Source organism: Aquila chrysaetos, chromosome 20 (genome assembly GCF_900496995.4).
Source record: "Aquila chrysaetos chrysaetos chromosome 20, bAquChr1.4, whole genome shotgun sequence".
In the NCBI taxonomy this organism is placed as follows: domain Eukaryota; kingdom Metazoa; phylum Chordata; class Aves; order Accipitriformes; family Accipitridae; genus Aquila; species Aquila chrysaetos.
This window is the reverse complement of record NC_044023.1, coordinates 3,852,232-3,879,373: the sequence shown is the minus strand read 5'-3', so window position 1 is coordinate 3,879,373 and position 27,142 is coordinate 3,852,232. Positions and strand designations below refer to the sequence as shown.

Genomic DNA, 27,142 nt, shown 5'->3' with positions numbered 1-27,142 from the left:
GCTAAGAGATGCTACCACTTATTATCTGTGCTGCTGACTGCCTCCGTGTTGCTTTTTCTAGATGTGTGCTGATTTTATTTTGGTTAAACATCAGAGAGACTGACTTCATGCACAAGTTCTCTCTTTCTTAACATTGTGGCTCCACTGAAGTACTAATTGATTTGGTCCTTTGTTTGTCCACCACTTTACATGATTCCTACCTACCTCTTAGTGCATATTCAGACCTTTCCCCAGCAGTGCCCCTCTGGATAAATTTCAGTTTTTGGAAAGTTAGTTGAGTTAATAATCTCTGAATGCTGCTCTGATATGCTTTTGTTTGTCTGTATATGCCTTTACCAAAGCCTCATTTTTCAAATTTTATTTATGAAACAAAGGTATAGATGATTAAAACTAATGATCTGATAGTGTCTTACTTTGACCCTAAATGTTCATGTTCAGTTTTGGGTATTGCATTCTCTCATATACTGTAAAACCTCCAATATAGCAGAAATCAATATACCTCTGAATATTTTTGGGATTTATACAACCTGCTAAAGCTAGTAAACAGTTGGGGTTTTTTCTGACAATCAAATTTAATTATTTTTAGCAAGGCTGGCTTGATAGCATTGGGAATGAAGATTTGTAAATGTCTCAAACTCCTTCACCGATGGGAGTTACGTCCCTCAATTCCAATATTTTGTGGACTGAAGGAAAACAGTTTTTAAAACAATCTCTCCTTATGTGGCTAATCCTGTATGTAGGAAACATAGTTAATCTTTATTTGCAACATTTGACCTTGAGGTTCAAATATGTCTCTGAAAATCCACTCTGGGTTTAGTTTTTTGATCAAATGGATGTGCTTCATTACATTTAAAATGGTGGTTCCCCCCCCCCAGTGCCAATTGTGAAAATTTATCCTTGATTCTGAAAATGAAGTTCTATTCCCAATGACTTTGACAAATTATATCCAAACTCTTCACTTAGTCTCAGTGGTATTGTATAAATGATGGCATTGTATAAGCAATGAAAGCGATTTGGTATGGCAGGTAGAACTTAAATGCTATGTCTATGATGCTTGAGCCAAAATCTGGTCACTAAAACTTTTTAATAACTGTCAACTCCACTCTTTTTAACTTCCTCCCTCTGCTTAAAACTTGTGAAATTGCATCTGGAGTGTTGTGACCGGTCTCAGTCTCCCCAGTACAGGGCAGACGCTGACAACTGGGGGAAGTCCAGTGAAGGGCCACCAAGGTAGGGAGCACGTGGCATACCAGGAGAGGCTGAGCGAGCTGGGGTGGTTCAGTCTGGAGAAGAGGTGGCTTAGGTGGATTTAGTTTTATTGCTTTCTTCAGTTAGCCAGTGGAGGGTTATAAAAGAAGGCAGAGTCAGACTCATCTCTGAGGTACACAGCAAAAGGATATGAGGTAATACATGTAAGTTGCAGTACGGGAATTTCTGGTTAAATATAAAGAACTTTCTCACTAGGAGGATGTTCCAACATGGGAACAGTGGCACAGACAGGGGTGGGAATCTCCATCCTTGGGGATATTCAGAGCTCGGCTGGCCACGACCCTGAGCAGGCTGTTCCACATTTGAAGTTGGCAGTGAGTTGGACTAGGTGACCTTCAAAGATCCTTTCCAACCTAAATTATCCTATGGTTTTGTTAAGAAGGTAAAAAAGAGAGAGATACATTTGATTTGAAGTTAATTTTCAAAGTAGAAATGCATGGAAGTCTGAGCCTGCGTTTTCGTGAGTCACGTACAACTCTTAGTCTGATGGGACCTCTATACGTGTTGTGGTGTGGAGCCAATGGGTCCTCTGGCAGTCTTGGAACACTGATTTGAAATGGCAGTTCGTGCTGAACAGTTATTATGGGAGGTTATGCTTTCAGTGTGGCTGACTTGCCATCCTTTTTGATGTTTTTATATTTTTACATGACAGATTTGTGATTCTCTGTTGTTCTCTCTAATTGATTCCAAGTGGAATTCATACAGGTAAGAGCGGAAGTTGCAGAAACAGGAGAGGAGGAGTGAAAGCGGCACAATCTTGTCCTGTGTAGGGAATGCAAAAAACACTACAGGTGTAGTGCCCAAGTTCTTCCGTTTTAGAAATTATTATGGAGTTTCTTGCAACAGTGGTAAGTGACCTGCCCCAAATTTCTAGATTAGTTTTCCATTTACTGTGTGAAACTATATAAAATTTAGGGTAATAAAGAAAAAATATTGACTTAATCTTGACTGCTTGAGTCAGTGTACTTCTTGCTATGCAAGAAGTTTGACACTTGTTTCTGCAGTGTTATTACAGAGCTTCTTAATTAATGTTTCTGTTGTTAAAGCACCCTTCCTGGAAGTGTCACCTTCCTTTAGGTGAATTATGCTGCAGTGGGATTAATGAGGGATGCACCGTAAAATAGTAAACAATACATGTGATAATCATCTTGATAACGGCCTATATCTGAGGGGGAACTGTGGAAAAAGAAGAAAATGAGCTATGATAAAACTTATACTCAATTAACATGAAGGTTAAATGCAGGTTAAATTCTAAAATGCAGGGTGGGCTGATTAAGGTTACAGGGATAAAAACTAGTAGGTAACTGCTACTCCCTCCCTTGTTAAAAGGAAAATTGCTAGGGGAAGTCTCACTATAATTCTGTGGCCTTACAGATGCCTCGGTTCATCCTTCAAAGGCCTTAGTGGCTAGGATTGACAGGCAGAGCAGAGGTAGAGATTAGCCAGCCTAGGTCGGAGTGGGATCAGAGTGCAGGTCGGTTCTGAAGCCAGAGATCTGGCAGTCAAGAGACTTCTGTCCTAGTCTCAGGGTGTGGGGGGAAAAAAAGGGGGGGGGGGGGGATTAAAATAAATCATTGTTTACAGAGGCAGCTTGCTGGCAGAGTGAGATACACCTTCAGACAGGAGCTTTCCAAGACTTTTAGCATATAATTGTTAAAGGGGAATTTTAGCTGGATAAAGCCTGAAATATTTGAACTGCACTAACAGCAGATGCTCACTTATCCTCCTGTTAAGTATCTGTGAAGTGCTATGTTGGGGTTACTCTTTCTCTGACAAGATTTTTTTTAAACGAGTCTTTCAGTAGAACTCCTTTCACTACCATTGTAGTGTTTGCAAATGTACCTTACGTAATGGTCCTTCCTTCTGTGAAAGTTGAAAAGCCTAAAATACTGCTGTTCCTGCTAGATAAGTAATTTGATTTTGAAATTTTGACCCTTATTTGAAGAGTTTTTGTAGCATTCCTTTTCAATATTTTATTCTGATAGTGGATTTGCAGGTACCTAAGTTGGACTATAGTTCTTATTCCCAATGCATAAACTAAGACGTTACAGAACACTTGCTTACAAATAGAAATTTTCTTGATGTAAAGCTGCTGGTTAATGCACTGCTAAACACATGACCTCATGTCTAAAAGTGTCTTGGAATGTTAAGTCTGGGAGAGAATTTTAAACAATTAGAGTCAATTCCCTGTAAGAAGGAGGCATAGCTCTCAGGCCATAATCCAAAATGGAAATCTATGTAATTTAAATAAGAACCTGGGGATAAGACACAGAAGGTTGTGAACATCAGTAATGCTGAGTGAATTATTTAGGATGGCATGGGAAATAAAAAGATTATAGAGGTAAGAAGCAGAACTAGAGTCTGAAATGTGTCTATATCAGCAAGTCATTTGATGCATTAGGAGCAGATCAATAGCTTGAAGCAATCAGCGTTGAGGCCCCTGTATCTATGCAGGTTTTATGTTGAACTAGATTTAGTCTGAGCCTTTGGACTGGAAGTGCTCACTACATGTGACTGAAAGCTTTCCAAAGACCTGGGATTGTTTCAGATCTCTATGTGCTGAATGCTTTTGGTGTGAACCTGCACTGGGGCTTCCGCTTTGTTTCCTCCAAAAGAAATTTAGTTCATGAGCACCAAAGCTGTTCTGCAAACTGAACTAACACACTATAAAAAGGGATGGTTGTAGGAGTTGCTTCAAGACTGCAGCGTTGCTCAAAACCAAAATGGGAATGTAGGGCATAGCAATGTCATCTGGCTGTGGAGCCTGTTGTAAAAATATATCATCTTATCCTCTGATGAGGAAGCAGAGGTCCTTCTCTCTGAAAGTAGAATTTATCAAAATGAACTCTATTGGCTTAAATCCATTTTCTTTGAAGTTGATGGTAAAGCTTCAACTGATGTAAATGGGAGTAGAATTAGGCCAACACTGATCACTTAAGGGAAATCAAAATCTAGGCTAGAGAAAAGGCAAAGATCAACTCTGCACAGATACAGAAATAGTTTCTGTGTGTTATTCCACTGGTGACTCCTGTGTGCTTTAGTATGAGTTGGAGGGCTCATTTCTAGGGCAAATGTCACTTAAATCATTGTACCAAGTTTTAACGCCAAGCTAGTGGTTATCAGCTGGTAAGATGCAGCTGTCGCGCAGTTCTAGCTGCAGCACAGCATTTCTGCCTATGGACATTTGCTTTCAGACATTGTTAGACCTGTGAAACACTGCATGTAATGGTATGGTATACTTTGATAAGCCCTTTTCCACCACTGAATCTTTACTCTTTGTGTTACTATTCTGCAGACTTTCTTGACAATTTGTGAGTGAGGACAAGTGATTCAAAATGAAATTCTTTCAGATTTGTAGTGCTGAGATACTAAATGGCTTAAGTGAAAATGGACTGAAAGACTTTGGAAAATGGATACACCGGGAACATTACTCTACTTTTTACTGTGCCATCTGTGATAACGATGTTCAAATCTCTACAGGAGGATGCCACCTGTAATCTGCATAGCTTTTTTTTTTTTTTTTTTTTTTCCTGTACTGTGAATAGCGATGCTAGTACAAAGAAATCCGTGTTTTGGTAGTCAGTCCTATGGTGCTGCAGACTTTAACTCCTTTTCACTCACTGATTTGTTCCTTATTTCCTTTTCATAGCAGAGAGGCATGTATCACTGGAGTAAAAGAAAATAGGCTATTTAAGAGGTTTTCTGTATCTGCGTGCTGGGATTTCATTCTGGTGCATGAAATGTCTTATGCAATAGAAATTTAGCTCTGGTTATAATGTGACTCTGGCAAAAAAATCTGTCAAAAGAAATGACAAATGCACCAGAGTTTCTTACGCAATTAAAATGGCAACTTATCTTTGCGTGATTCATGTTTCTTCCTTTCAAACTGGTGAGCTATTCTGAAAAGGAAAATCTCGCATCTTTTGGTCCCCTGGCTTCTGTGCATCTCTGATTCGGGTGCATCTTTACACTGATAGAACCCTGGGGATGTTTTAATCATAAGAGAATAAGCACTTTGCAATTCCAGCATGACTTCCTGTCTACTCTGAACTGCATCCTCAATTATATTAATCTGACTGTTGCCTATTTAGGCATCGTACTACGTCTTGAATGACAGTGGGGTAAACAGATTCAGAAAATAAGCTGTCGTTCCTGTGTGCTTGCAAGTGGCAGATCAGGTCAACCAGAGAAACAGATAAACAGGAGCATACACACAGATTTTCTTGTGTCATTGCGTTTTGACTGTGATGTAAATGAAGAGCGTGAGTACACAGAGTGCTACAAGAATGTTTTTCAGTCTGTTAAAATGAGGTGTACGCGCTTTTGACAGTCGCAGGAAGGCACTGGGGAAATGCAGCTTTAGAAAAATGGTTAAATAAGTTTAGATGATAGATGTACATTTTTACTATCTGTATAATTTCTTGAAGGTCACTTGAGTTGCTGTTACAGAAATGGAAATGGGTCTGTTCTAGTCATTGTATTTCCACAGGTGCAGACTCCCAAGTGCTAAAAATAATTTTTGCCAGTGGGAATGTAGGTATTTTTTAAAATGGTTATGCTAGAACTTGGTAAGTTTTGTTCCTGCAAGAAGTTACAAAAAGCAAGATAAACATCAGGTTATTAAGGAACACATCTGAGGAAATATTTTCTGTTCATTTTCAAAGGCGGCAAAACAATAGACACACGAACATATGTGAATAACGCTGTGTTTATTTAAAATGCTCACCTATAAAACCTTTGCACTGATTTACATAGAGAGCACCAGGTTTAAATAGGCTGTAGCAAGAGGTGGTATCTTGTTAATCCACAGCCTGGCTGAGTTGCTTACTGAAATCAGGAGCTGACTAGATATGCATTTTGTGATAGCATGTGGGTTAGGTGCGTGCAAATCAGAGACGTGGGTTATGTTTTGATTAGTTTTGCTTAATTTTCTGAGATAAGCTTACATTTTTATTTTTAGGGGTTGTATTCAAACATGCAAAGATTGTTGTTGTTGAATTGACAATTTCCTTTCATTATTCTGGAGACTGTGGCAGGGACTATTATCCCTGCAAGATTTCTGATTTAAAAAACAGATTCAGAGATTGCTTAAAATTATTAGAAGCATAGTGATTTTAAGTCTCTGATGTGTGAATTATTTCAGATGGGTCCACAAAACATAACTAAGAAAAACAAATCTGTTGTCAGGAGGTGTGAATTTGCTTCTCTTGGAAATATATAGGAGTCGATTAGTATGAAAACCTTGGAAACAACTGGATTACATTTTTTGTTTACTTGCAGATTTCAGGTATTAAGTCAATGCAGAGGGTTGGAGTCACCCAGTGCTCTACGATTAATCATGGAAATCCCAGTGTTTAAGACTTAATTGTGTTAAATTGGCACACCTTGTACACAACATATTACAGATGATTAATAATATTACTGATTTTAGCTATGTTTAGACATGTTCAACACTAACATGGATCTTGCAGAACCTGTGATGAAATATGGGTAGTTCCTTGTTACCACTTCTACCTGTAGAGGGAGAGATTTAATTTTATTGGTTCACTTGTAGATGTATCCACATCTATAATGATGTAATACATTTCTTTTAGAATCCTTTACTTGTCAAATATTTGTGGACTTGGTGTCAGATTAAGTGACATGGCTTTCTAGTAAGTCTGTGATGATCATTCATGATGGGTGAATTTAAAAATTTAGTTGTGACATGGAGAATTCAGAGACTTACCAAAACCATTTTGGTTTAGAAGTGGAAATCAAAATACTGTAGTAACTGACTGATTTTTCTGTAGCAGCATTTATGCCTGAAAGAATTAAGAGCCCAACAAATCAATAAAGCAATGTACTCTGGTACTAGATGTAGCTTAAAAAATGGGAGTAATCAATCTATCTTGGCATTTGGGGGGGTATTTCTTCCCAATGTCTCAAGATACTTCTTTCAAAAATTCCCTTCAGGCATTTATTGATACTCTGATAGGAAATGAACACAAGACTTGATTCAATTTTCAAATAATCACTTTATAGTCAAAAGCCAGAACATTCTGTGTTGGATCACTTTTTGAGAGGTATAATCAACAGAGTACCATTTTTTTTTTCAGAAACGTTATTTAGATAAGAAAGGTGAAGAAAAAATATGCTAAAAATATGCTAAATTTCCTAAGATCTCAGTATCTCTGGAGTAGTTCTACTTACAAGAACAGTTGTTGGTTTTACTCTTTTAATTTTTCAGATCTGCTTGGAATCTGAAGTTAAAGGTGTCATTTCTGGTGAATGCATAATTAACAGCACTTCAACTAATTTAAAGAGAATGTTTCAATCTAAAATTGTTAATGGTGCATGTTGTCTGAGTTATTTTGGTGGAAGTCATTACACACCTACACACAAACACACACACACCCCCCACCTCCAAACCCAATTTTGGTCTCTTGAAAAGTAGTTATGAAGTTTGCTAAAGTTTTTAGAATTTGGAGTGTTTCACAAAGCGTTAGTGCCTGTAGTATTCTGACGTGGAAAAATCAGTGGGAACATAGGAAGTTTGGGTTCAGTCCCCTATTCATTTTATTTAATTTGAGAATTGAGCAGAAGTCTCTCAGCTGTCTAGAGAATATTCTAATTAGTAGTCTATAAAATTATTTTCACACTTTCTTTTGCGGGACTATTAATTATATGGTGGTTTTCATTTTTGTCCTACAAAGTAGAACAGTTTCAACTTGAGAGACTGAAATCATAGCATTACAGTCTGCATGATCAGGTGTAGACCTCAGCTGGCAGATAAAAGTGCGGTTTGATATTTTCACCTCACTGCTGGCCACTTATTAGCATTGCTGGCAGAAAGGAGCAGCAGGTAGTGTGGAAAGCCCCCCTTTGGTAGCATCATAGATTTATGCTAAGCTAAAATTGCTGGGTAATTGCAGATAAATGGTGCAGTTTGGTAAAACTAAGATGCTTATCTGACAACTAGGTAATATTGAAAAAGGCAGTGCTCTATGGAGCTGTGGGAAGAGGCTTTCGCTGCTCCATCTGTGCTGTGCTGCCACTTTTATGACCGTGCTCTATGGATATATGGGAAATTAAACTAACAAAAAAGAATAGAAAAAAAGTAGTTTTGCTACTTTGCCTCCCCAGATAGAGTCATCGTTTATCTTGGAGAACATATACAGGATCAACAGATTATATATTTCAGTTTAATAACAGTGTAGTTATCCAGTACTCAGTATAGCTTTACAATTGAAAAATGTACATAAAGAAATGCAAACTGACCTAATGCCAACACCATACAAAAGTGACAAATTAATTACCAAATTTTTTACACCAAATGTGTGTAAAGAAAAAAACAAACAAAAATGAAAAGAAAATTCCAGGTCTTAATATCTTAATACAACATCCAAAAATTTGGCATCTTTTATGTAGTTTGTGAATAAATGGTGGTCATATTCTAAAATGGAAGATTTCACTGAGAATGCTCGCTGTCAGCCTCTTACGAAAATACCTTTTCAACTCAATTGTCTCTGCTTATCCCCATCACCGTGGTTAAGAGATGAGGAGGGAGTTGTTCCCAAAACAGACGAGTAATTTGCTGGAAATAGATTTTAGATCAACACATTTGATTACAAGGAGAAATCAAGCTGAGCTAGTGCACTTTGTGCAACACAGGTCTATGTTCTCTGCAAGAGACACGGTTAAAATCAGCAAACAATCATGCTCTGTAGCAGCTGAGACATCCAGATGGTCTCAGTTTATCCCTCATTAAAACACATTTCAGCGTTCCAATCTTTAGATAAAGATAGGCTTGAATAGCTGTGGCAAGGCCCATATCCTAAAAGAAAGGTCACAAGCATTTAGACAGTTACAGAAAATGCATCTCAAAGCAAGCCGGTGCCTTGCTTTTATACCAGTTTGCATAGCAGAACTAGGCAGCTTGCAAACTGGGAAGCTAGGCAGGTCAGAGACACGTGGAAAAGCCCAAGCGCACGTCCCTCCAGCACTGGTTGCGTACGCTAGTCTCTTGCCTGTCTTGCATTGGTGTAAGCGGACGTTGAACTGAAGTTACTGACTTGCTGCTTTTCTGCAGGTATTAGGGCTCTCCGATTTCAATGATAGCCTAAGACTTGATATTACTGATTTAATTTCTTGCAAGTAAAAGCAGCACTGCAAGACGATGAGAAAAGTGAGTGCTGCAGCACGTGTACTTTGTATTAATGGTATCCGTACTAGACCCAAGAGTGTGCTTGTGAACGATTTTGTCTGTCCCTTCTCCTTCTGCCATTACTTGAAGGAGGCAGCAGAAGAAAAGCAGCTGGAACCATCTGATTTACGTGTCAGATGGCCACAAAGTGCCATGATACTCATCTCTAACTTTCCATCTTCCCTCATTTGCTGGGGAGTTAATGAGGACCCCAGTTGTGCTGAAATTTGAGTATCTGCTGAAGGGCTTTGCTGGATAGGAGTCTATGTATCCCGCAGCTAATTATGTCATTAATTAATCTATTACCTATTGATGACTGGCAAGAGAGTTGCTGAGAATGATTCAGAACCTACATGGAAATTCTTAAAGTATTTATTTCCTGTATGTTGATTACTCCTTATTACTGCTCTGTAGCTATGATAAATCCCTGTATAGAGTTATAGTTAGGGTATTCTTAGAGAAAATTCCTATTTCTTACTTGTTCTCTTGATTTTTTTTTTTTTTTTCATATTTGCAGATAGCTAATGTAGTTTAAGAAATGTGGAGTGGGAAGATTAATCTCTCTTCCCCCTTGCAGCTCCTAAAGAAAGTTACAGCTTTATAGTTTTGAAGGAGAACATTTTATTTTTAAGTTGCTATTAATAGAACAGAAAATTAAAAGCTCATCATGGTTAGGATGAGATCCCGATTGAACTTGACAAGGAAGAAGATATTTAATAAAAGTACCAGGCGTGATGATGGCTTTAAAATAAATCTGTGTGTTAATAGCTAAATTATGAGGCGATAATCTGATGGGCTATTTAAAAACGTGTTTGTAGGAGAATTTTTAGGATGACCCCATAGATGATGTATGGTTGTTAGTATGTCCTGTCCCACTGCTTATCTTTTGGGGCTAATTGTATGATTTTAAGGTTGGGCAGTAACATTCTACATAGCTGTGATCACTTTTTATCCATCAATTGATGTCTGCTGCTGTTTTATCAGCTTATTTTTCTGAGCCACCAGCTAGGATAATGTGCTTGAGGGAAAATTATACCCTACATCAGTGGTTTTGTTACAGCATGTTGTACATTATTGGTAATTTGAATGCACCCAGATAAAAATAGAAAGGTTAAGTAGTTTTCCAAATGTTGCTGCTGTGAAGCAGAAAAAGAGTAGTGTCTGTACCATACACATTTTTGAGGGAAGAGTGATTTTTTTTTTTTTCTATTTCAAAACCACTTGCTCAAATTAATGCTTTCCTTAAAGCTGAAAGTAAAGAACAGTTTGCTTTTGCAGTTTCTCTCCCCAAACTCTTTTTATTCTTTCTGATTAATTTTTAGGATTAATGACCCTGGTATGTGTCAGCTTTTGTATACATACGCATGTCCAGAAAGTGCCTTCCCATGGGACAGGTGTTGTGGTTTTTTTGCCAATTAGAAGGAGTTGCAATCAAGTGGTGATGATTTCCCTCTGCAACCAGCTCCTCAGTCTGTCAACTCTAATGCAGTGCGTTTAGTTGGCTCCTTCCTTTTTCTTCCAGTGGTGTGATATGTTTCTGATCTTTCTCGGATGTTTTCAGTAGAAAGGAGCAATGCCATTTTTGTGGCTGAGATGTTTATACACTGTGTGTCTATGATTTCTGTAAAACTGTAGTTTGTAATTTCTTTTCCAAAATAACTTCTTGATTGTCTGCATGGGAGAATAATCGGTGCAGGGAGCGTCTAGCAAAAATTTGGTATTTTGATGGAGTTGACTGATATACTTTTAATCCTTTGTGAATGCCCTATTTAAAATCACTGCAGAACATCAGTGTATGTCTTTCAGCTAATGCCCACTGAGATTTAAAACCTCCTTTTTGGCTGCTCTCTTTCTTAAGAGTGACCTTGGCTGACAGTTTCTATTGTACAACTGAGTCCTGCGGGGATTTTTTTTTTTTTCTCTCTCATCCTTTCACATGGATTTATGTGGTGCTGACTTATCTCTCCAGTAGCTCTGCTTCTATTTCATTGCGGTTAAGAGGTTTGTAGTTATAAATCACTGTGGAGAACATATGTTTATTTTGATTTTCTTATAGATTAAAAATTTCATGATAGATGTTAGTTTCTATCTTATATGAATGCTTTCCTTTCTTCTCCCCTGATTAAAGAGAAGAATAATCACATGTTGGTTTTGTGGCAGGTGATAGAAATAAGCCAGCTAACAACCTGCCCTGAAAGCCAGGAGAGATGGAGGGGCTCTTGGCCTTGCTTTGAGGTGGGGGTGGGTTAGATGACTGTTTGCTCTCTTCCAGCTTTGTTGTCTGTACTCTTGAAAACCTGGAAGGACACTCCAGCCAAATTATAGTTTCAATTGCAAGATATTGTTCTAACTTTATATTACCTGCAAAATCTGTGCATGCTTATGGCTGAGGATGTTTGCGTTTGAAGCTGGAATTCAAAGCTGTCAAGGTTTGGATCTATGTTTAGTAGCAAAGAGAAGTAATTTCAGCTTTTTAAAGTGAAATTTTGTAAAGCTGGGCATTTTGGTGTGACTATAAAAAATATTTATGTGGATTTTTTTAACACAATACAAATATGTTTTTGAAGAAAGGTGGCTTTTGTCTTCTACCATATAACTTGATTTCCATATGATGTAGGAAAGCTAAAGGATTATTTTTCTTAACTCTGGTGCTTGCGTAATGATGTGCTGAGAGTTCAGTGGCATAAAGGAGATTTAAACAGATGAGAAGTTTCATAGGAACTTAATTCTAATATGTGTACTTTAATGTCATTCCCCCCCTTTCAAATTAAAAAACTCGTAGCTTCATTTTTCAGTAATTTATAACCTCTTAAAGTTTGATTTTAAATTAGTTATACTTTCACATGCTGCTTTAGAATTCTGAGGCATATGTGAGTATGTTTAGGCATGCTATGCAATGTACAGGCATGCAGCAGGATAGGCTTTTTTTTTTTATACATTTAGTTAACTGATCTCAAGAGGTAGGTAAGGCAGTTATATGATTTGACATAATTCCTCATGAAATTTAGAGGTACGAACAAAACAGAAGAAGAATGCAATAGTATTGTCAGCAGTGTAATAGGAATTGTCTTGTATTTTCTTAGCAATACTGTAAAAAAATAGAGAGGAACTGTATATCTGCGGGAAATGATCAGGTAAGTCAAAGAGAGGTGAAAAACTCTCATTAGAAATCAAGAGGGTAAAGAACAGGCCATGTCCAGTGTGGAACAGTCATCTTCTCCTTTGGAGAGGAGCACTGCTTCAGTTTGGGGTACTTGACTCCTGGAAGTTGAATGGCGATGGAACGGCATGCCAACCGGGCATCTGATGTAAGGGAGACAGTACAGAGATTGGCCCAGGTATGTAGGGAAGGTGTAGAGTGAGAAATACAGGATACTGCTATTTGCAAGTGTGTGTGAGGAGCAGACACAAAGAAAGCATGGATTGTTTCCTTGTAGGTGACTGATGTAACTCGATAGGAAGCAGGATGAATTTAAGAACTATCTGAGTTTAAGAGAAAGCTGTTACAAGTTGTGCAGTTTTTGCAGATCTGTATTGTACTGATGGGTAGCAGTGGTGTCATGTTTGAGTGATGTATAGTTGGAGTAGACCACTTGGTCTGTCTGCGACTGGCACCTCCTGGATTTATGTGTCCTGTTCAATGAGATGTGTTGTCTAAGAATAGCTATTTGCTTAAAAATCCTGCCTAACAAAATTAAAATATTCAGGACGGCTAATATCCTTGTACTGTGCTTAACCATTTTGTGTTCTATCCAGGCAAAGTGGAACTGGTCTCTTGCCTTGAAATACGCAGGCAACAACAACAACAAAATCTGTCTTTGGTCCTTATAGCACCAAACGCAGCTGTTAGTTATAATTTGGTCTCTTTGCTCTCATTTTAGAGAACTGCATCCCATCTCAAGAGCAAAATAGCCTGATCTTATGTAAAAATTATCTTTTGGCTTTTTTTTTTTTTTTTAAGAAAAAGACACAGAAGTTCTTTTTACTGTTAACAAAACCAAAAAATACCTTTGTTCAGAAAAATAGATTATAGCCTGCAGTTTTCTTTTACAGCCATTATGGGAATAGTGCATATGAAAAATGTGTGTGTTCCAATTCCACTTGTATATATTTCTATTTACTCATTAAATAACAATATAGTGTATTTTTAACAACCAGATGATTTTCTTTCGTATTTTGTGTTCTTCCTGTTTCATTATTCTGCTTATAGTTCTTTTGCGTGGAAGCTGGATTTTCTGAATCTCATTAACAACCAATGGTGCTGCACTAAAAGCTTCAGTATTAGTTTCATGGCTTTATATCTTTACTTAATAGTATAATAAGATGCTTCTAATCGTGAAACCAAGGTGGCAGAAGATAGGACTGCAAATGCAGACTGCATTGTAAGTTTGTTTGGGGTGGTTTTTTTGTTTGTTTTTTCTTCTCCCCCCCCCCCCCCTTTTTTTTTTTTCTTTCCCTGGGCCAGCTGCTTCTTGTGGAGATCTGTATCATGCTCCAGCATTTCATCTGCTGAACAGTCATATGCCAACTGCTGACTGACATTAACGATGTCTGACTTCAGCTGCCACTGTGTTTTGTTCTCTGCACTGGCTGGCCCCACTGCTAGCAAAGGATTTTTTTTTCTTGAGTAACCCCTGAAACATGTAAGAAGGGAGTACCTCCCCCTGCAAACATGGATTTCTCTGCTATCGGTTTTGAAGCCACTCTTAGGTAAAAGACATTATTGTATGTATAAGGCTGAAATAGAGCATTTTTGGCTCAAGAGAGCAATCTGATTCCATTTTGGTATGGCCATGCTGTGGCTCTCCTGTCTTTTGGCTAAAGGTCTGTTAATATGCTCTGATTTTCTTCACTTTGAGTGACATGGCCAACAGTAGTCAACTAATCCTTTTCACTGCTAATGTTTGGTTGATTTGTATGATAGATGCTGATAGAAGAACAGAGAAAACAGCATAGCAAGTCCAGATTTTTTTTGGTTTTTCTTTTCCCTGAATGGTTTCCCTTGGGTTGTTATGTAGAATTTTGAACTTCTTTCTTAGCGATGTGAGTGTCAACGCTGATCATACTATAGTCATTTGGAATTAGATGTTAAAACAGGAAAGGTCTTTTCTATGAAAAATGTTTCGATTTAATCTTGTCTGTAAATTGTATGTGTTGCAAAGTATTTCCAGTCGGTTCTAGAAGAAACTGTGATACTTCCTAAGTAATCAACCATACCAGGAATATTGCTATTTAAACAGGTGTTTTTAGTAAAATAGTCAGCCACTGGGACTTCCACACCCTGGATGTAATTTCTATCTTCTTTTCTTTTTAAGAAGCACTAACTTTTTACCAGGTACAAAACCCATTGACCTGTATAGCATGTTTGCTGACATAGGTTCAATTTTTATTCTGGTTTCATCATTGCAATTTGAGCTGATGTAAAGAAATGCCAGTTGACCAAGCAAGATTTGGTTTGGGCCCTTTAACCTCCAGAGTTCAGAACACAACAAAATGTATTTTGCTGCAGCTGACCAGTTACGGATTTCCTCAGTTTTTATTCTCTCTGTTATCCTATAGATCCATACTTATGAAAAACATGATACCTGTCAACTTTTTAGTAAAATTAATCCATCAAAATTATATTTCACATTAATGAGTGCTCTTCCATTGTGCTTCCTTGGAAGTATAGATGTGGTCTTCTTGCTTCCATCTAAAGCAGGAAAAGGCCTCTATTTATCTCCAGCTTATTTAAAAAATAATAAAATTCTGGCCTCCTTTAAGTTTTTGAGACTACTGTTACGACAAAATTCTAACTGGTACTAGAAATATTTCTGCTACCATTTAAGAGCTCTCAAAACAATTAGTGGGTTGATGCAGCCCCCAAGGTAGGTGTCGGGAAGGCAGACGTGCATTGGCAGAGGAACAACACAATGCACTTTCAGAGTTTGGTTTTCCAAAATTTACAGGCTAGAGAAGCATTGTGGGTAAAAATTGTAGCTTATTGATTAAAAGGCTGATAGATGGTTCAGACATATATAAGATTTGCTTCATTACTTTCAATTTTTAAGATAAAAAGTTTCTGTAAAGCATTGTTCAAAAATCTGAGAAAGGAAGGTAAAATGAGGTTAAGATATACGTGTACTTATCAGGAGAAATGGTGGTTTCTACCATAGTATTAAAACTCAGTTCATCTTAAGGTGCGAAGATTAGATAGAGAGGCCAGTTAATATTTCTATAATAAAACAATTAGTAATAGACTAAAAAAAAAAAAAAAATTAGGAACCAAATTCAGTGTTCCTTCTGAACCAAGACTGAATAAGAGTCGAAAAATTTTTGGTGTTGTGGGGTAGAGTAGGACTGCCAGCTATATTTAATCAATCTCTATCAAGCTGAAGATCCTATTTGTTGTAAGGAGCTAGATAGCCTATTTCTTTTAAGATGTTCTGGAGAATTTGCTGATTAAAATGAGATATAATCAGATACCAGGCACATAGACTGTAAAAGCACAGACTTCTCAAAATTCCTTGAAATCGCATGCTTCAAGCTGATATCTTCTCGATGGTTAAGGTCACGTGGTAATTAAAATTCTAGATTTAATAAATCTGGTGATATGTAAAATGCATGAACAAAGGACAAATGTGGAACACCCCATCTTTTTATTGTTTAAGTTTCAATAATTTGCTTTTAATGAAGCAAAGTAAAGAAAATATCTGAATTGGAGTCTGGTGAGTTTGGGCAGTTTTTTGTATAGGCTTTTTTGTCCTTGTCCCCTGGGTCAATACTCTAATGGCCTATAGCATTACATAATTTTTTTGCTGCTAAAAAAAAAGGCAAGTACTTCAGCCCAGTTGAAGAAATTTTGAAAAATTTGTCCTGGAGATGATGTTGATGAGCTTGTACCTGATCAGTAGGTCTCTCTACTACATCATTGGATAATGCATCTTTTGTGTTTTCTGCTAAAGAAAGGCTGGTTTTTTTTCCCCTCTCTCTCCCACCTCCCCCCAAGCTCTGTAACTGATGCAATAATCATCATCATAAACTGATGCTGAATCCTGGGTCTCTGCTGGGATATGTTCCTTAGCTGATCAGCTATTACTTTGAGAGCATTTAACTTAGATTTTTTGTTCACATCTACTTTATTTAATGATATTTGAATATCTGTAGCCTGAATACCCTTAGCTTTCTTCCAGCTGTGTTTTCAATCAAATTGATAACATAGTTTGGAAGTTGGCCTTCCTTGGAATAACTGTGCTGTGTTAGTCTCTGTATAAAATCAATGCAGCTGTACATGAAAACATGAATTTTCTAAAGGTTATATAGGTGTAGAATGGGTCTTTGTTTAGTGCCAGAAGTACAACCCTGAAGAGTAGGAATATGTGTTGTGTAGGAAGGTAATGAATAAAAGAAATCTATTAACTGCTTTGCAAAGTGGAATTAGAGTCTTGGGAGAATAAATAGCTAATGAAAAATAACCTTTCATTTTATCACTGAAAGCAAACCAAAACAAATTTCATGTTAGTACTAGCAAGAAATGAGAGCGGGTTCTTAAAACTTGTGGCTAGGGCAGACTTTACTAGAAAAATCTCTCTGCGTAGGAGATGACTTTTGAGTAAGCATCTCTAATTCCGTGCAGGGCTCTGTACCAGTTGGAGCACGTACTGCTGGTTAGCCCTCTGGTCACACACAGCAGGGCCTGCAGTCAGCACGCGTTAATGGTGTTGCGTAGCAAAGCCAGGAATATTTCATAACTCAGACAAGTGCTCAGCGATGAGCAATAATAAACATGATTTGGTTTCCTATTGCAGGCTGTCTACTAACAGCATTCATAAAGAGTGAAATTCTGGCGTCAGAGGAGGCAGGATTTCATCTGCAGGACCCGATCCAATCCCCTAGAAGTCACTGATACAGTCATTTCATTGACTTTAATGGGACTGAATTGATTCCTTTAATAGTATTTTTGTTCCTGTCAGTAGTTCATTTGGCTTTGCTGTAACCATTTACATGAGTAATGGTGGAAAACAGACTTTGTATCAAATTGTAGACTGAATAACTGTACGCTGTAACAGGGCACTGGAGGTAGTTTTATTTCTCAATTGTTATTTTAAGTTTCCCTCAGTATACTGGTACAGCATGGAAAAAAATTTTCAGCGAATTTGTGAAAGAGTTTGATTCTGTTTGGTAGAAGTCCTAAGTAAATAAGCTCATTGTATAACTGAAATTAATGATATCTTGTGCCCCTTTAATACAAATTTATGTTGTGGTAGTGCCTTTTTTGCCTTCAACTAATCAACAGTATCTTACAGGAGGCATGGAATCATTTTTATTTATCCTAGCTGATAACAAAACTGGTCCAAGAAGTCCAAGCTGACTGGAGGCGTGGATTCATACTGAAAGGACTGAAACAATTGTTACTTCAGGGATTGTAATAGCTAGTTGCCTTTGATATTTTTATTTATTTATTTATTTATTTTTACCAAAAAAATCCCTTTTTCATTTTGTAATATTTTTAAAATAATACCTTTATTGTCTTTATGTCATCATATTATCAGGGGGAATATATTTCTGTCTAAGAACAACTGAATAAAGCATCATAGAAGAAATTCTAATTTTTTGTAAATGGAGTGTACAAATGTATCATTCGTGTGTGCTCATCATGAATTATGTACGAGTTAACGTAATGCAACTTGAATTTCATTAAGAAATGTAGTGATGAAGTCAGGAATATTTTCAGACAACACTTAGCTACAAAGTTCAGTTTCTCTTTCTTTATCTACTCTCAGCTTCCTGGTATTAAACAAAAATTTCACACTTGTGAAGGTGACAACCTGCTTATATTCAAATGGTGTTTTTCCTTTGTTCCTTCTGTATCTTGTGCATTCTTGATAATTAAACTTCAAAGTCAGTATTTGTTTTAAGAGAGTGTGAGTTTGAGCATCTTTGGGTGCATTTGATTAGCTTCGTTGGCTGCTTGGATAGACAATGCATTTCTCATTCTGGTCCGTGAAGATTATATTCGCAAATGGCTGGACATTTTGTCTTTGACATGAAAAGAATAAGAAATTGTAAAAGGCAGTACAGCTGGGGCACACTTGATTTATTTTGCATATCTGGAGACGTCTACAGAGCAGGTTATGGTTTTCCTTCTCAACTGGTTTCACCTTGCAAAGGTCTGCCATGAGTTTTTCATCCTCTGCAATATGTTGTCAACCTGTTCCTACCCACATGTCACATCAGACTTTGAGGAACTGTAGTCTCAAAAAACCACTGTTGGATGATTTTGCTCAGACTCAAGGGAGAAGTCCCTTAAATCTGCTTCCAATCCTGTTTTATCAAGGAATGGTATCTCCAATGCAATGAATACAGATAAATCTGATTAAATACATACTACTCACTAAAATGTGACACTTCCAGCACTTTTCCCCCCCTTATTTTGGGGGTTCTCTATAGGTCCCAAGGGACCAGCTAGCATTATATCTACAGCCAAATAATAATCAAAGTGGGGCAGTAATGCTACATATAGAAGGGTGAGAAGTGCTAATTCCCTTAGTTTAATTCCAGGGGAACCAGATCTGTATGCCTTCTTCCCAGTTGCATGATGAGTGGATAGTACTTGGGTTTGCTGATCTCTCTGCCCTGGCTGTGCCTCTGCCAACCCGCTAAGAAGTGATTACCTTTTCATCCTTCCTCCTGTAATGTAAGCAATTCCTTCATCATCAGATTTTGAGGTCAGAGTTAGCATAATCTTAGATAACAGTTTAGAGAGTCAGATTATTAATATATCCTGATTTTTTGGAGTCGTCATGAATCCGTTATTTGTCCAGACCTTTAATGACTGTGAAATGTAAGTCTTGTGATTCTGATCTGATGAAATCTGGTTTGTTACCTTGCTACTAACTTTTCTGCCAACAGAATTCCAAATGAAATCAGATGTCAGAATACGTGGTGATGATATCTACTTAGAAATCATTCTAACACACTGTGAAAATATTTACAAGCTTCCAAGATGAGACTTTTCCTGATTAGGGAAATCAAAGAATAGTTTTCCCAGCAGGTTTGCTGTTAGCTCATCCAAATTTCTTCTGTTTTAATTGGCATGCATTTCCTTTAAGCAGCTAGAAGATGAAAAATATTTGACTTGGGCTCTACAGGAATGGAAGCCTGTTCCCCAAGACACAGCCGCTCTGGGGAGAAGGGGGGGGGGGACACCGACAAATAGTTTGAGTTTGTAGTACTTTTGTACAACAAAAATCCATGACATCTTTGACAAACAAAATCCCAGACCAAGGTGAAGACTTATATTCTGACTTTTTAATGAGAAAAATAAGGATACTATTTTACTCAGGTTTTCTAGTGTGTGCAGTCTTTTGCCACCTGAAGTGAATCTAGGTGGGCTGCTATTTTGTCTTTTTGTCCACAACATAGTGTTGTTTTCAAACTGCACTTTAAGAAATTTTTTTTACCCAAATTTCTGATTTCTAAAGCTGGTTTCAGAAGTATTAAGAATAAATAAAAGGAAATAACCTTTATTAAAAGCTACTGCTGTTGTCTGGAGGAACAACGTAATACTGTGTGTGAACTTAGTTTTTCAGTTAGTGGAGTTTTTTATTTCTCTTTTGTTGAACATGTCTACGGAGGACTGGTTTCCCTATAAATTGTCATAGGGAATGGTGAGACCGATATGCATAATGGAGGAGGAAATGATCGTGTGCTAGAATGATGTCAAAAGCTGTGCTCTCAGGATTTGGGGATGGTGGCTCTTTGTGGCCTGGGAGGCATTTGGTTATAAATTAAAACCATTGAAGCACACCGTAGCTGATGGTCTTCAGATTGAAAGAGATTGATCAGACCTTGGGTTAAAGAGGTTGAAAAATTTTGGCCTGGAGGCCCTGAGGGGACTCAGGGCTCCTCTGAGAAGAAAGGGAGAAGTCCTTGAGCTCCCTGGCTATTTCCCACCCCCAGTGCAATGCACCTTCTACTGCTGAAACTTGTGGTTTACTCAGTCTTGTTCCCTTTGACTGCTGGAAATGTTATTCCCCAGGTAGCTTAGACCATAGCAGTGGGATTCAAATGTCATGGGATATCTTTTGTGAACTAGTTGTGCAGACTTGCCCTACAACCAGTGGAAGCAGGCACCCTGAGCATGAAATTCAGTTCACCTAATTTAGATATGCATATTAGAAAAAGTCTCAGTTTAGAAGTGCCTGTTTCTCTTCAGAGAGTGTCTGGATCTGCAGCTCCTGTGAGGCAAAAGAACAGCTGTATGGTAGATCAAGGTAGATCTGAACTGGATCGATGAGGGTTTTTCAGTGATATTGTTCCTGAATAATGTCACTCCTTCATTTTGACAATGTACAGGTATCACCTGCTTTTTTTTAAAATCAGGATCCCTTGGTAGTTCACCTATACTATATCCACATCTTGAAAATACCAATGTTTTGAGTGTGTTTTGTAAAATAATCCTCCCTCTCAAAAAACAGGAGACAACTCCCCCTTACCCAAACCTAGTGCAATGCTTGGATTTCTTGTAGAGGAGACTTTAAATTTCCAGTAATTTGATCTATTTTGGAGATGCAAAGCTTGTAGCCCCACTGATGAGGGAATATTGCCGTATGCCAGTCTCAAGTTTTCTATTTCTCAGCTTTTGTTAAAGGAATATTAACTGCTCAGGAAGGGTGAGATGGTCGTGTGTCAGTCATGCTAACCTGGTATGCACCCTGGCAAGGTTCCTGGACTTTTCATAAAAGAGATTCAAGGATCGAATGAAGCCTGCATATCTTGTTCCGTGGGATTAGAGAGATGCATTATCGGTGAATAATGTTAGTCATGCTTTGTGCTTTCTATTTTTTACCATCTGCCTTTCAAAAACGTGAGATGGTGTTTCCCTGGTGTCATAACATTAGGTGAATCATGAAAAGCACAAACTCTGAGTGATTTGTTTTTAAAGCACTGAAGGAAGTGTAAACTTCATATTTGTTGTTTATTGATTAATATTTAATTGGAAGTGAAATTAAAAATTAAGCAGGTAAATGACTCAAACATGCTAAAAAGCAACAACACTGTCCTGCTGTGGCTGACAAATGACAATAAATTTCTAAGAATAGAAGCAAATATATTAATGTGTAGTGATGGCACAGTGAGTCAAGAGATGCTTTGAGAGTGGTGGACACATCCCACAGAAAAATCATGTAGAAAACATCTTTGACACTGAGTTTAGTACACTTTGCTTCACTAATGAAATCGGTAGATGGTTCTCCTCAGAAAATACTAGTAATTGTCTTTGCACTGTGGTGTTATGGAACAGTTTAAGAACAATTTTATTTTATTAGAGGAATGTTTAAAAAGCTCACAGGACCAGAAAAGCCCTGTAAATTCTGTGTTAGATGAATGGCATATTTTTTTTGTTGGTTTTTGTTTTGGATATCATGGTTGTTTTAAACAGCGTTCAGGATCTTGAAGTGTACTTATCTTAGGAATAGATTATTTTTTGCCCACTGGAAGTAAATAGCAGTCTGTTATTTTAGCTATTCATTATTATTATTGATGCCTCATTTTTTCACAACATTTTTCTGGGTATTCTTTTTTCATGATCAAATCTGAGTTTGCTTTTTGATGTGACTGTCAGCAGCAACTTACCATAGATGAAACCAGGAAGAGTCTGAAATGCTGATTTTAGGAAAGGAGGGGCATATAATCAGTGGAGGCTGTGGTGATTCAGTGCCTCTTGGGATGAAGTCTGTTTTACTGGACATCTGTGACATTTCTATCCTGCATTTTTTTCAAAATAATGCTACAGGCTGATGTTATTTCTCTTCAGAATACTAATCCATCCTGTTTAAAAACAGATAAAGCAGTGGTGAGTAAGGTCTTTTCTGCATGCTATACATAGGGAATTATCTAGAAATGAACTGATACTGTGAACACTGTCCAGCATGCAAGCATGGAAGGTTGAGTGTTGTTGACAGAGCAGAATATCTCCTCCTTGGCTATTGCTTGGCAAATAAAGGCCCTTTTTAATTACTACTTCCAGTTTCTCTTTATTGCTCACTGTAAGCAGCATTTTTGTGCTGAAATTCTGCTCTTCTCATGAGCTTGAAAAGCAATATGTGAATATGTGAAACCAAGGTTGGGAGAAGTTCTTAGCGCTAGAATATATGTCAATAAATAGGATGGGTAGAAGAAGCACGTAGCAGTTGGCTGCTATTTTAATTGCATTCTGTAATATTGTAGTGAAACTTTGGTACTTCCTTCCCCCCCCCTTCCACAGAAATAGAAGGAATGTTGACTTTTTTATCTGTAAATGAGAGGGCTGGTAGAGGTTCAGTTTGTCTAATTGATCAAGGTATATTAGACAGCTCCAAAGCAGGTAATGTCACTGTGGGCAGAGGAATGAATGCACACAGCGGGCCTGATCTTTCCTGCATGCAGACCAATAGCAATGCTGTATAGATCAGTGGAAATACCAAGCCTACATGTTATGTCAACTATATGTGGGTGGGAGATTGTTGCACAAATATAAAATTGGGACTTAAAGAAGATCCCAAAGTGTTTCAAGTCCTTTATGTGTGGACTCGTTTCCACTGTGTATGACTGTACGTAGAAAGTTCAGAATATGCACTTTGACTATGGCAGGTTTGTCAGTCATTACGCTGATGGTGTGCTCTTTTAAAGATCTTTTTTATTAAGAGAAAACTATTCTGAGACCTATAGATTAGATAGTGTGCTCGCACTAACCCGCTTGAGGCCAAAAAGAAACCTTTAATCTCTGTTAAAACTCTCTGTGCCAAATATAATTGCTGGTTTCAGCAGTATTTAAACCAACTTCATTAGAATATGGGAAGGGGAAACAGGTTTTAAAGGCTGGTTTTAGCAAGTAATCAACTGTCTCCCAGATGGTCCAAATGTGACTTGTTCAACACTGCACATGGGGAGGGGGGGAGATAAAAAAAAAAAAAAAAAAAAAGAAAAAAGCCAACCCCACCCTGCTCGCATCTGTACTTGTGTGTGTCTGCGTGTGTTGGCTCCGTGCTCGCACGTTCGTAGCTGTCAAGGCGAAGCTGTGGGTGAGGGGGCTCGCAGGCAGCGCTGCAGGAAAGCAACCCAACAGCTGCCTTGTATGAGACGTAGCTCTGGCTGTTCAAACCAAGACACTGAAGCGTTTTCTCTCTTTTCTGGGGTATGCTTCCTTCCACAGAAGGCAGGGCTGCAAGATGTAGTGTATTTAAATGTATTCTGAATTTGTAATGGTGGCTCTAGTTTTTCCACCAGTTTTACTGTCCTTGCATTGAAAAACAGTTTTGCTTTAACCCATTGTGAAAACTAGTAGCGTTTAACTAATTTTTGTTACCTTGTAGCCTTTATGAGAGAGTCTTTGTTCTTGTCAGATGAAAGATTGATGTGGCTGTATGAACCAGAGCATATACTGGAGGTGCATCTAGCATGCTGGACTAATCGCTTACTTATTAATATTCATGAGCCATCTCATTTAGCAGGTGCTCTTGGGACTTGATTAAAGTAAGCAACACTGCTGTTGGTGCTTTAGCTGTAGAGAGCTTTATCTAAGACAGAGCTAGTGTTATCCTTGTTGTCGATGCTAGCTCTGACTACCTGCAGTGTTTTACAGGACACCTCTACAGTTTTTCCGCCTAGCTTGTCATTTAAATGAAAAGTCAAACTGCAATGATAGAATAAATTTGAAATCACCTTTGTAAAGCGTTATTGCTCACTCTTGTAATGAGTCCTTTCTGTTCATTCCCAAAGGTCCAGAGGAAGAAATGACCATGTAGATTCTACAGCTTGGGTGCAGCATAATGGGAAATGGTGAATGGAGCACAGCTGGTCTGCAGCCTTGAAAGCAGCCGTCCTGCGGACCACTAGTCAGTCAGGGACACCTTGCACGCCAGAGGCATCCTCCACATCGCTCACCAGACACACACTGGATTCTTTTTAATTTCTTAGATTGGAATTCAAGATTCCTTTCCTGCAATTTTTAAACAGTTTTAAGATTGTATCAACTATAACGAGTGGAGCAATATAATCAGCAACAATGGGTGACATGACAAATAGCGATTTTTATTCCAAGAACCAAAGAAATGAGGCCAACCATGCAGGAGAGTTTGGGTGCACACTGCAAGAACTGCGCTCCCTCATGGAACTTCGAGGAACAGAAGCAGTAGTAAAAATTAAAGAGACATATGGGGAAACAGAGGGGCTCTGCAGACATCTGAAGACATCACCAACAGAAGGTAAGCATATTTCACTTCAGTTCAATCAGGGGACTTTGCATGAGTGCTCTCCAGGTAGTGAAAGAAAGAGGTTTTGTTTCAAACCTGAACACAATTCTCATGGCGCTGCCATTATTCCCAACAATAATAAAACAAAAGAGGAGTCTTCAGAGAAAGAAGATAAAACCAGTCTAGCTATAGCTGAAGCTAGCATGAGAATAAAAGAAGTGCTGTTTATTCAAACAACTAAATGCATTAATTCTTCCTTAAAAGGCAGACAAAAAAAATCAGCACCTGTATTATGGCATTATAAAGAGGCTTTAACATATATATTGGGGCAAAGAAGGTGCAGACTAATTACTTCAGAAGAATTTCTAGGTGTTTGAACAGCTTGAGAACATGAAACAACCTTTTGAGATACACATTATGTTACTTTGTAGATCAATATGTAATATATACATATTTTGTGGTTACTAATCTTGACTTACTGTATTACCATACATAGCTTTGCTTAAGTTATTAATATATGACTGTATCAATTTTTTTATTAGTTGGATTTCTTTTGTATGTATAATTAAACTCCTTACTTTCCTATGTTTAATAATATGCATCATCACTTTTCAGTATCTGTTCTTCTAAGTGTTTTTGGAGTTCTCTACCTGATCATCAGACAGTAGTCTGGTTTTCAACACTCATCCCAAATATCTCCCCATAGAATGTTGACAATAGTGGGATGTTTCCCTCTCCTCATGCAATTTTCCTTTTCACCAATTCTTTCTCTTTTAGCGCAAGTAAAAATTCTCTTTAATTCTAAGAATTCTATTTTCATCACCATATTTTCATCTCCAAGGAATATTAACACTTTTGGAAATTATAAAGTCTTTGAGTCTATAGTTCTTATCTTGTCTTGTAAAGCAGCCAAGATGTTCATTTTAAGTTATTTTCTTTTTCAAGAAGATAGAAGTCTTGGCTTTATTCCATCGTCTCCTTTTTTAAATTAATCATTTAGTTACCTCCTCTGTTTAAATGCTTGAAAGTCTTGAATTATTGGTGTAATCATAAACGTGTCAATTGTAGCATCACATAGTGTGACATTATAAGTTACACTAGTTGAAGAGTCCCAAAGGAGCAGCTATCAATGCCTAGTCTTCAAGTAAATTCTTCATGGTTCTACACTTGATCATATACAGCCTTAGTATTGTTTAAGCATTATAAACTATAGAACTGTGAACGGTACCTTTTCAGCAAAGGATTATTAAGCTAATTCTGTATTAAAATGAGCAGCCAACTCCGACAGTGCTTCAGCATTCATGTGCACTCTTGTATTCTAGAGTAACTAGTGGCAAATGGAACATTTTATAACAGATCTGTCCTATTTTCTAGTCTTGCCCAAAGATCTGATCCTTCAGGACCTCTTTTCCTACCTGGAGATTGCTCCCAGTAGGAGCGCTGAGGTAGGAAAATGAGACCCTGCCACTCGTGTGGGGTTTCCAGATGTCTGTCAGTCTTTCAGAGAGTGGCCTAATAGCTGGTGCACATGAGAGAATCAACTCTGCAGAGAATATGCAGCGATTCTGACAGATCCCTGACACATCTGGGGAATTCCAGACAGAAGTGCAGGATCTTTATATTTACATGACAGAATAAACACTGATTTATAAAAATCCCACTAGGGATTCAGTGGTTTATAGACTGTCAAAGCTGAAGTCTCAGTCTGTGTGAGCCACGATCACTTCAGTGACTTCAGTAAAGTTTTGCCAACTCGTTCTAGCAGTTACCTGGTCAATGTGAACTTCAAAGGAAATGTTAATTGCATTATCTGTTCAATTTGTGACATCAGGGAAACTTAATTCCTCATATCGGAACAGAGTGTATGGATCCAACTAGCGTGGCATGCTGACTCCAGCAGTAATCTATATCTGATACTTCAGATAAGGTAACTTTCCTCTAAGCCTTACGTGCACTTCATCACTTGTGCATTAGGGAAAAACATTTCCAGCTTCAAATGGCAATCAGCATAGCCTTGGAATCACGAAGACTCTGCTGGGTTTTAATTTTAAATTAGATCACATAATAGGTATTCCCAGTCACACTAAGTTTTCATCTTATTTTTAATTGTTTTACTTGGAAAAATCCTTTTAGGATGGAATCTCTCTGAAATATGTCAAACTCAGAAATTTTCATTTGAGAGAAAGTATCTGTAAGAATTCAATAGAAAAACTTTAAAGGCATATCTCAGATATAAGCATATGTTTAGATACAAGCCCCTAGCCATTACTTTTCTTGTATCCAAGCAGAGAGAAGAAACTTAAAATACAGTGAAGAGAATATTCTTGAAGATATGACTATTCTTAGAGGAATGAAACATCATAGTTTCTTATATGGAAATGGAATTTTAACATCAAGTAGACAAGATTTACGAATAAATTATTGACATACATAGTGGAGGCTCCCATAGAGTTTTATCTTTTGGTATTTGCAGCAA

At 37.7% G+C, this 27,142-nt stretch overlaps 1 protein-coding gene across 25 annotated transcripts in view; it reads left to right on the top strand.

Moving 5' to 3' along the window:
* The window catches only part of ATP2B2 (ATPase plasma membrane Ca2+ transporting 2), a 441,356-nt gene that overhangs the window by 224,334 nt on the left and 189,880 nt on the right, over positions 1 to 27,142 (top strand). For 24 of the 25 annotated variants that reach the window (XR_003920764.2, XM_029996153.2, XM_029996154.2 and 21 more), the window contains one exon: positions 24,194 to 24,678. Coding sequence is in view for 24 of the 25 variants with exons in the window: in XM_029996153.2 (XP_029852013.1) it covers positions 24,480 to 24,678 (199 nt within the window). In the remaining variant the exon portion in view is untranslated. Of the gene's footprint in view, positions 1 to 5,196; positions 5,210 to 12,800; positions 12,806 to 24,193; positions 24,679 to 27,142 lie in introns of those variants that run through there. The other variant, XM_029996158.2, reaches the window with a different exon arrangement.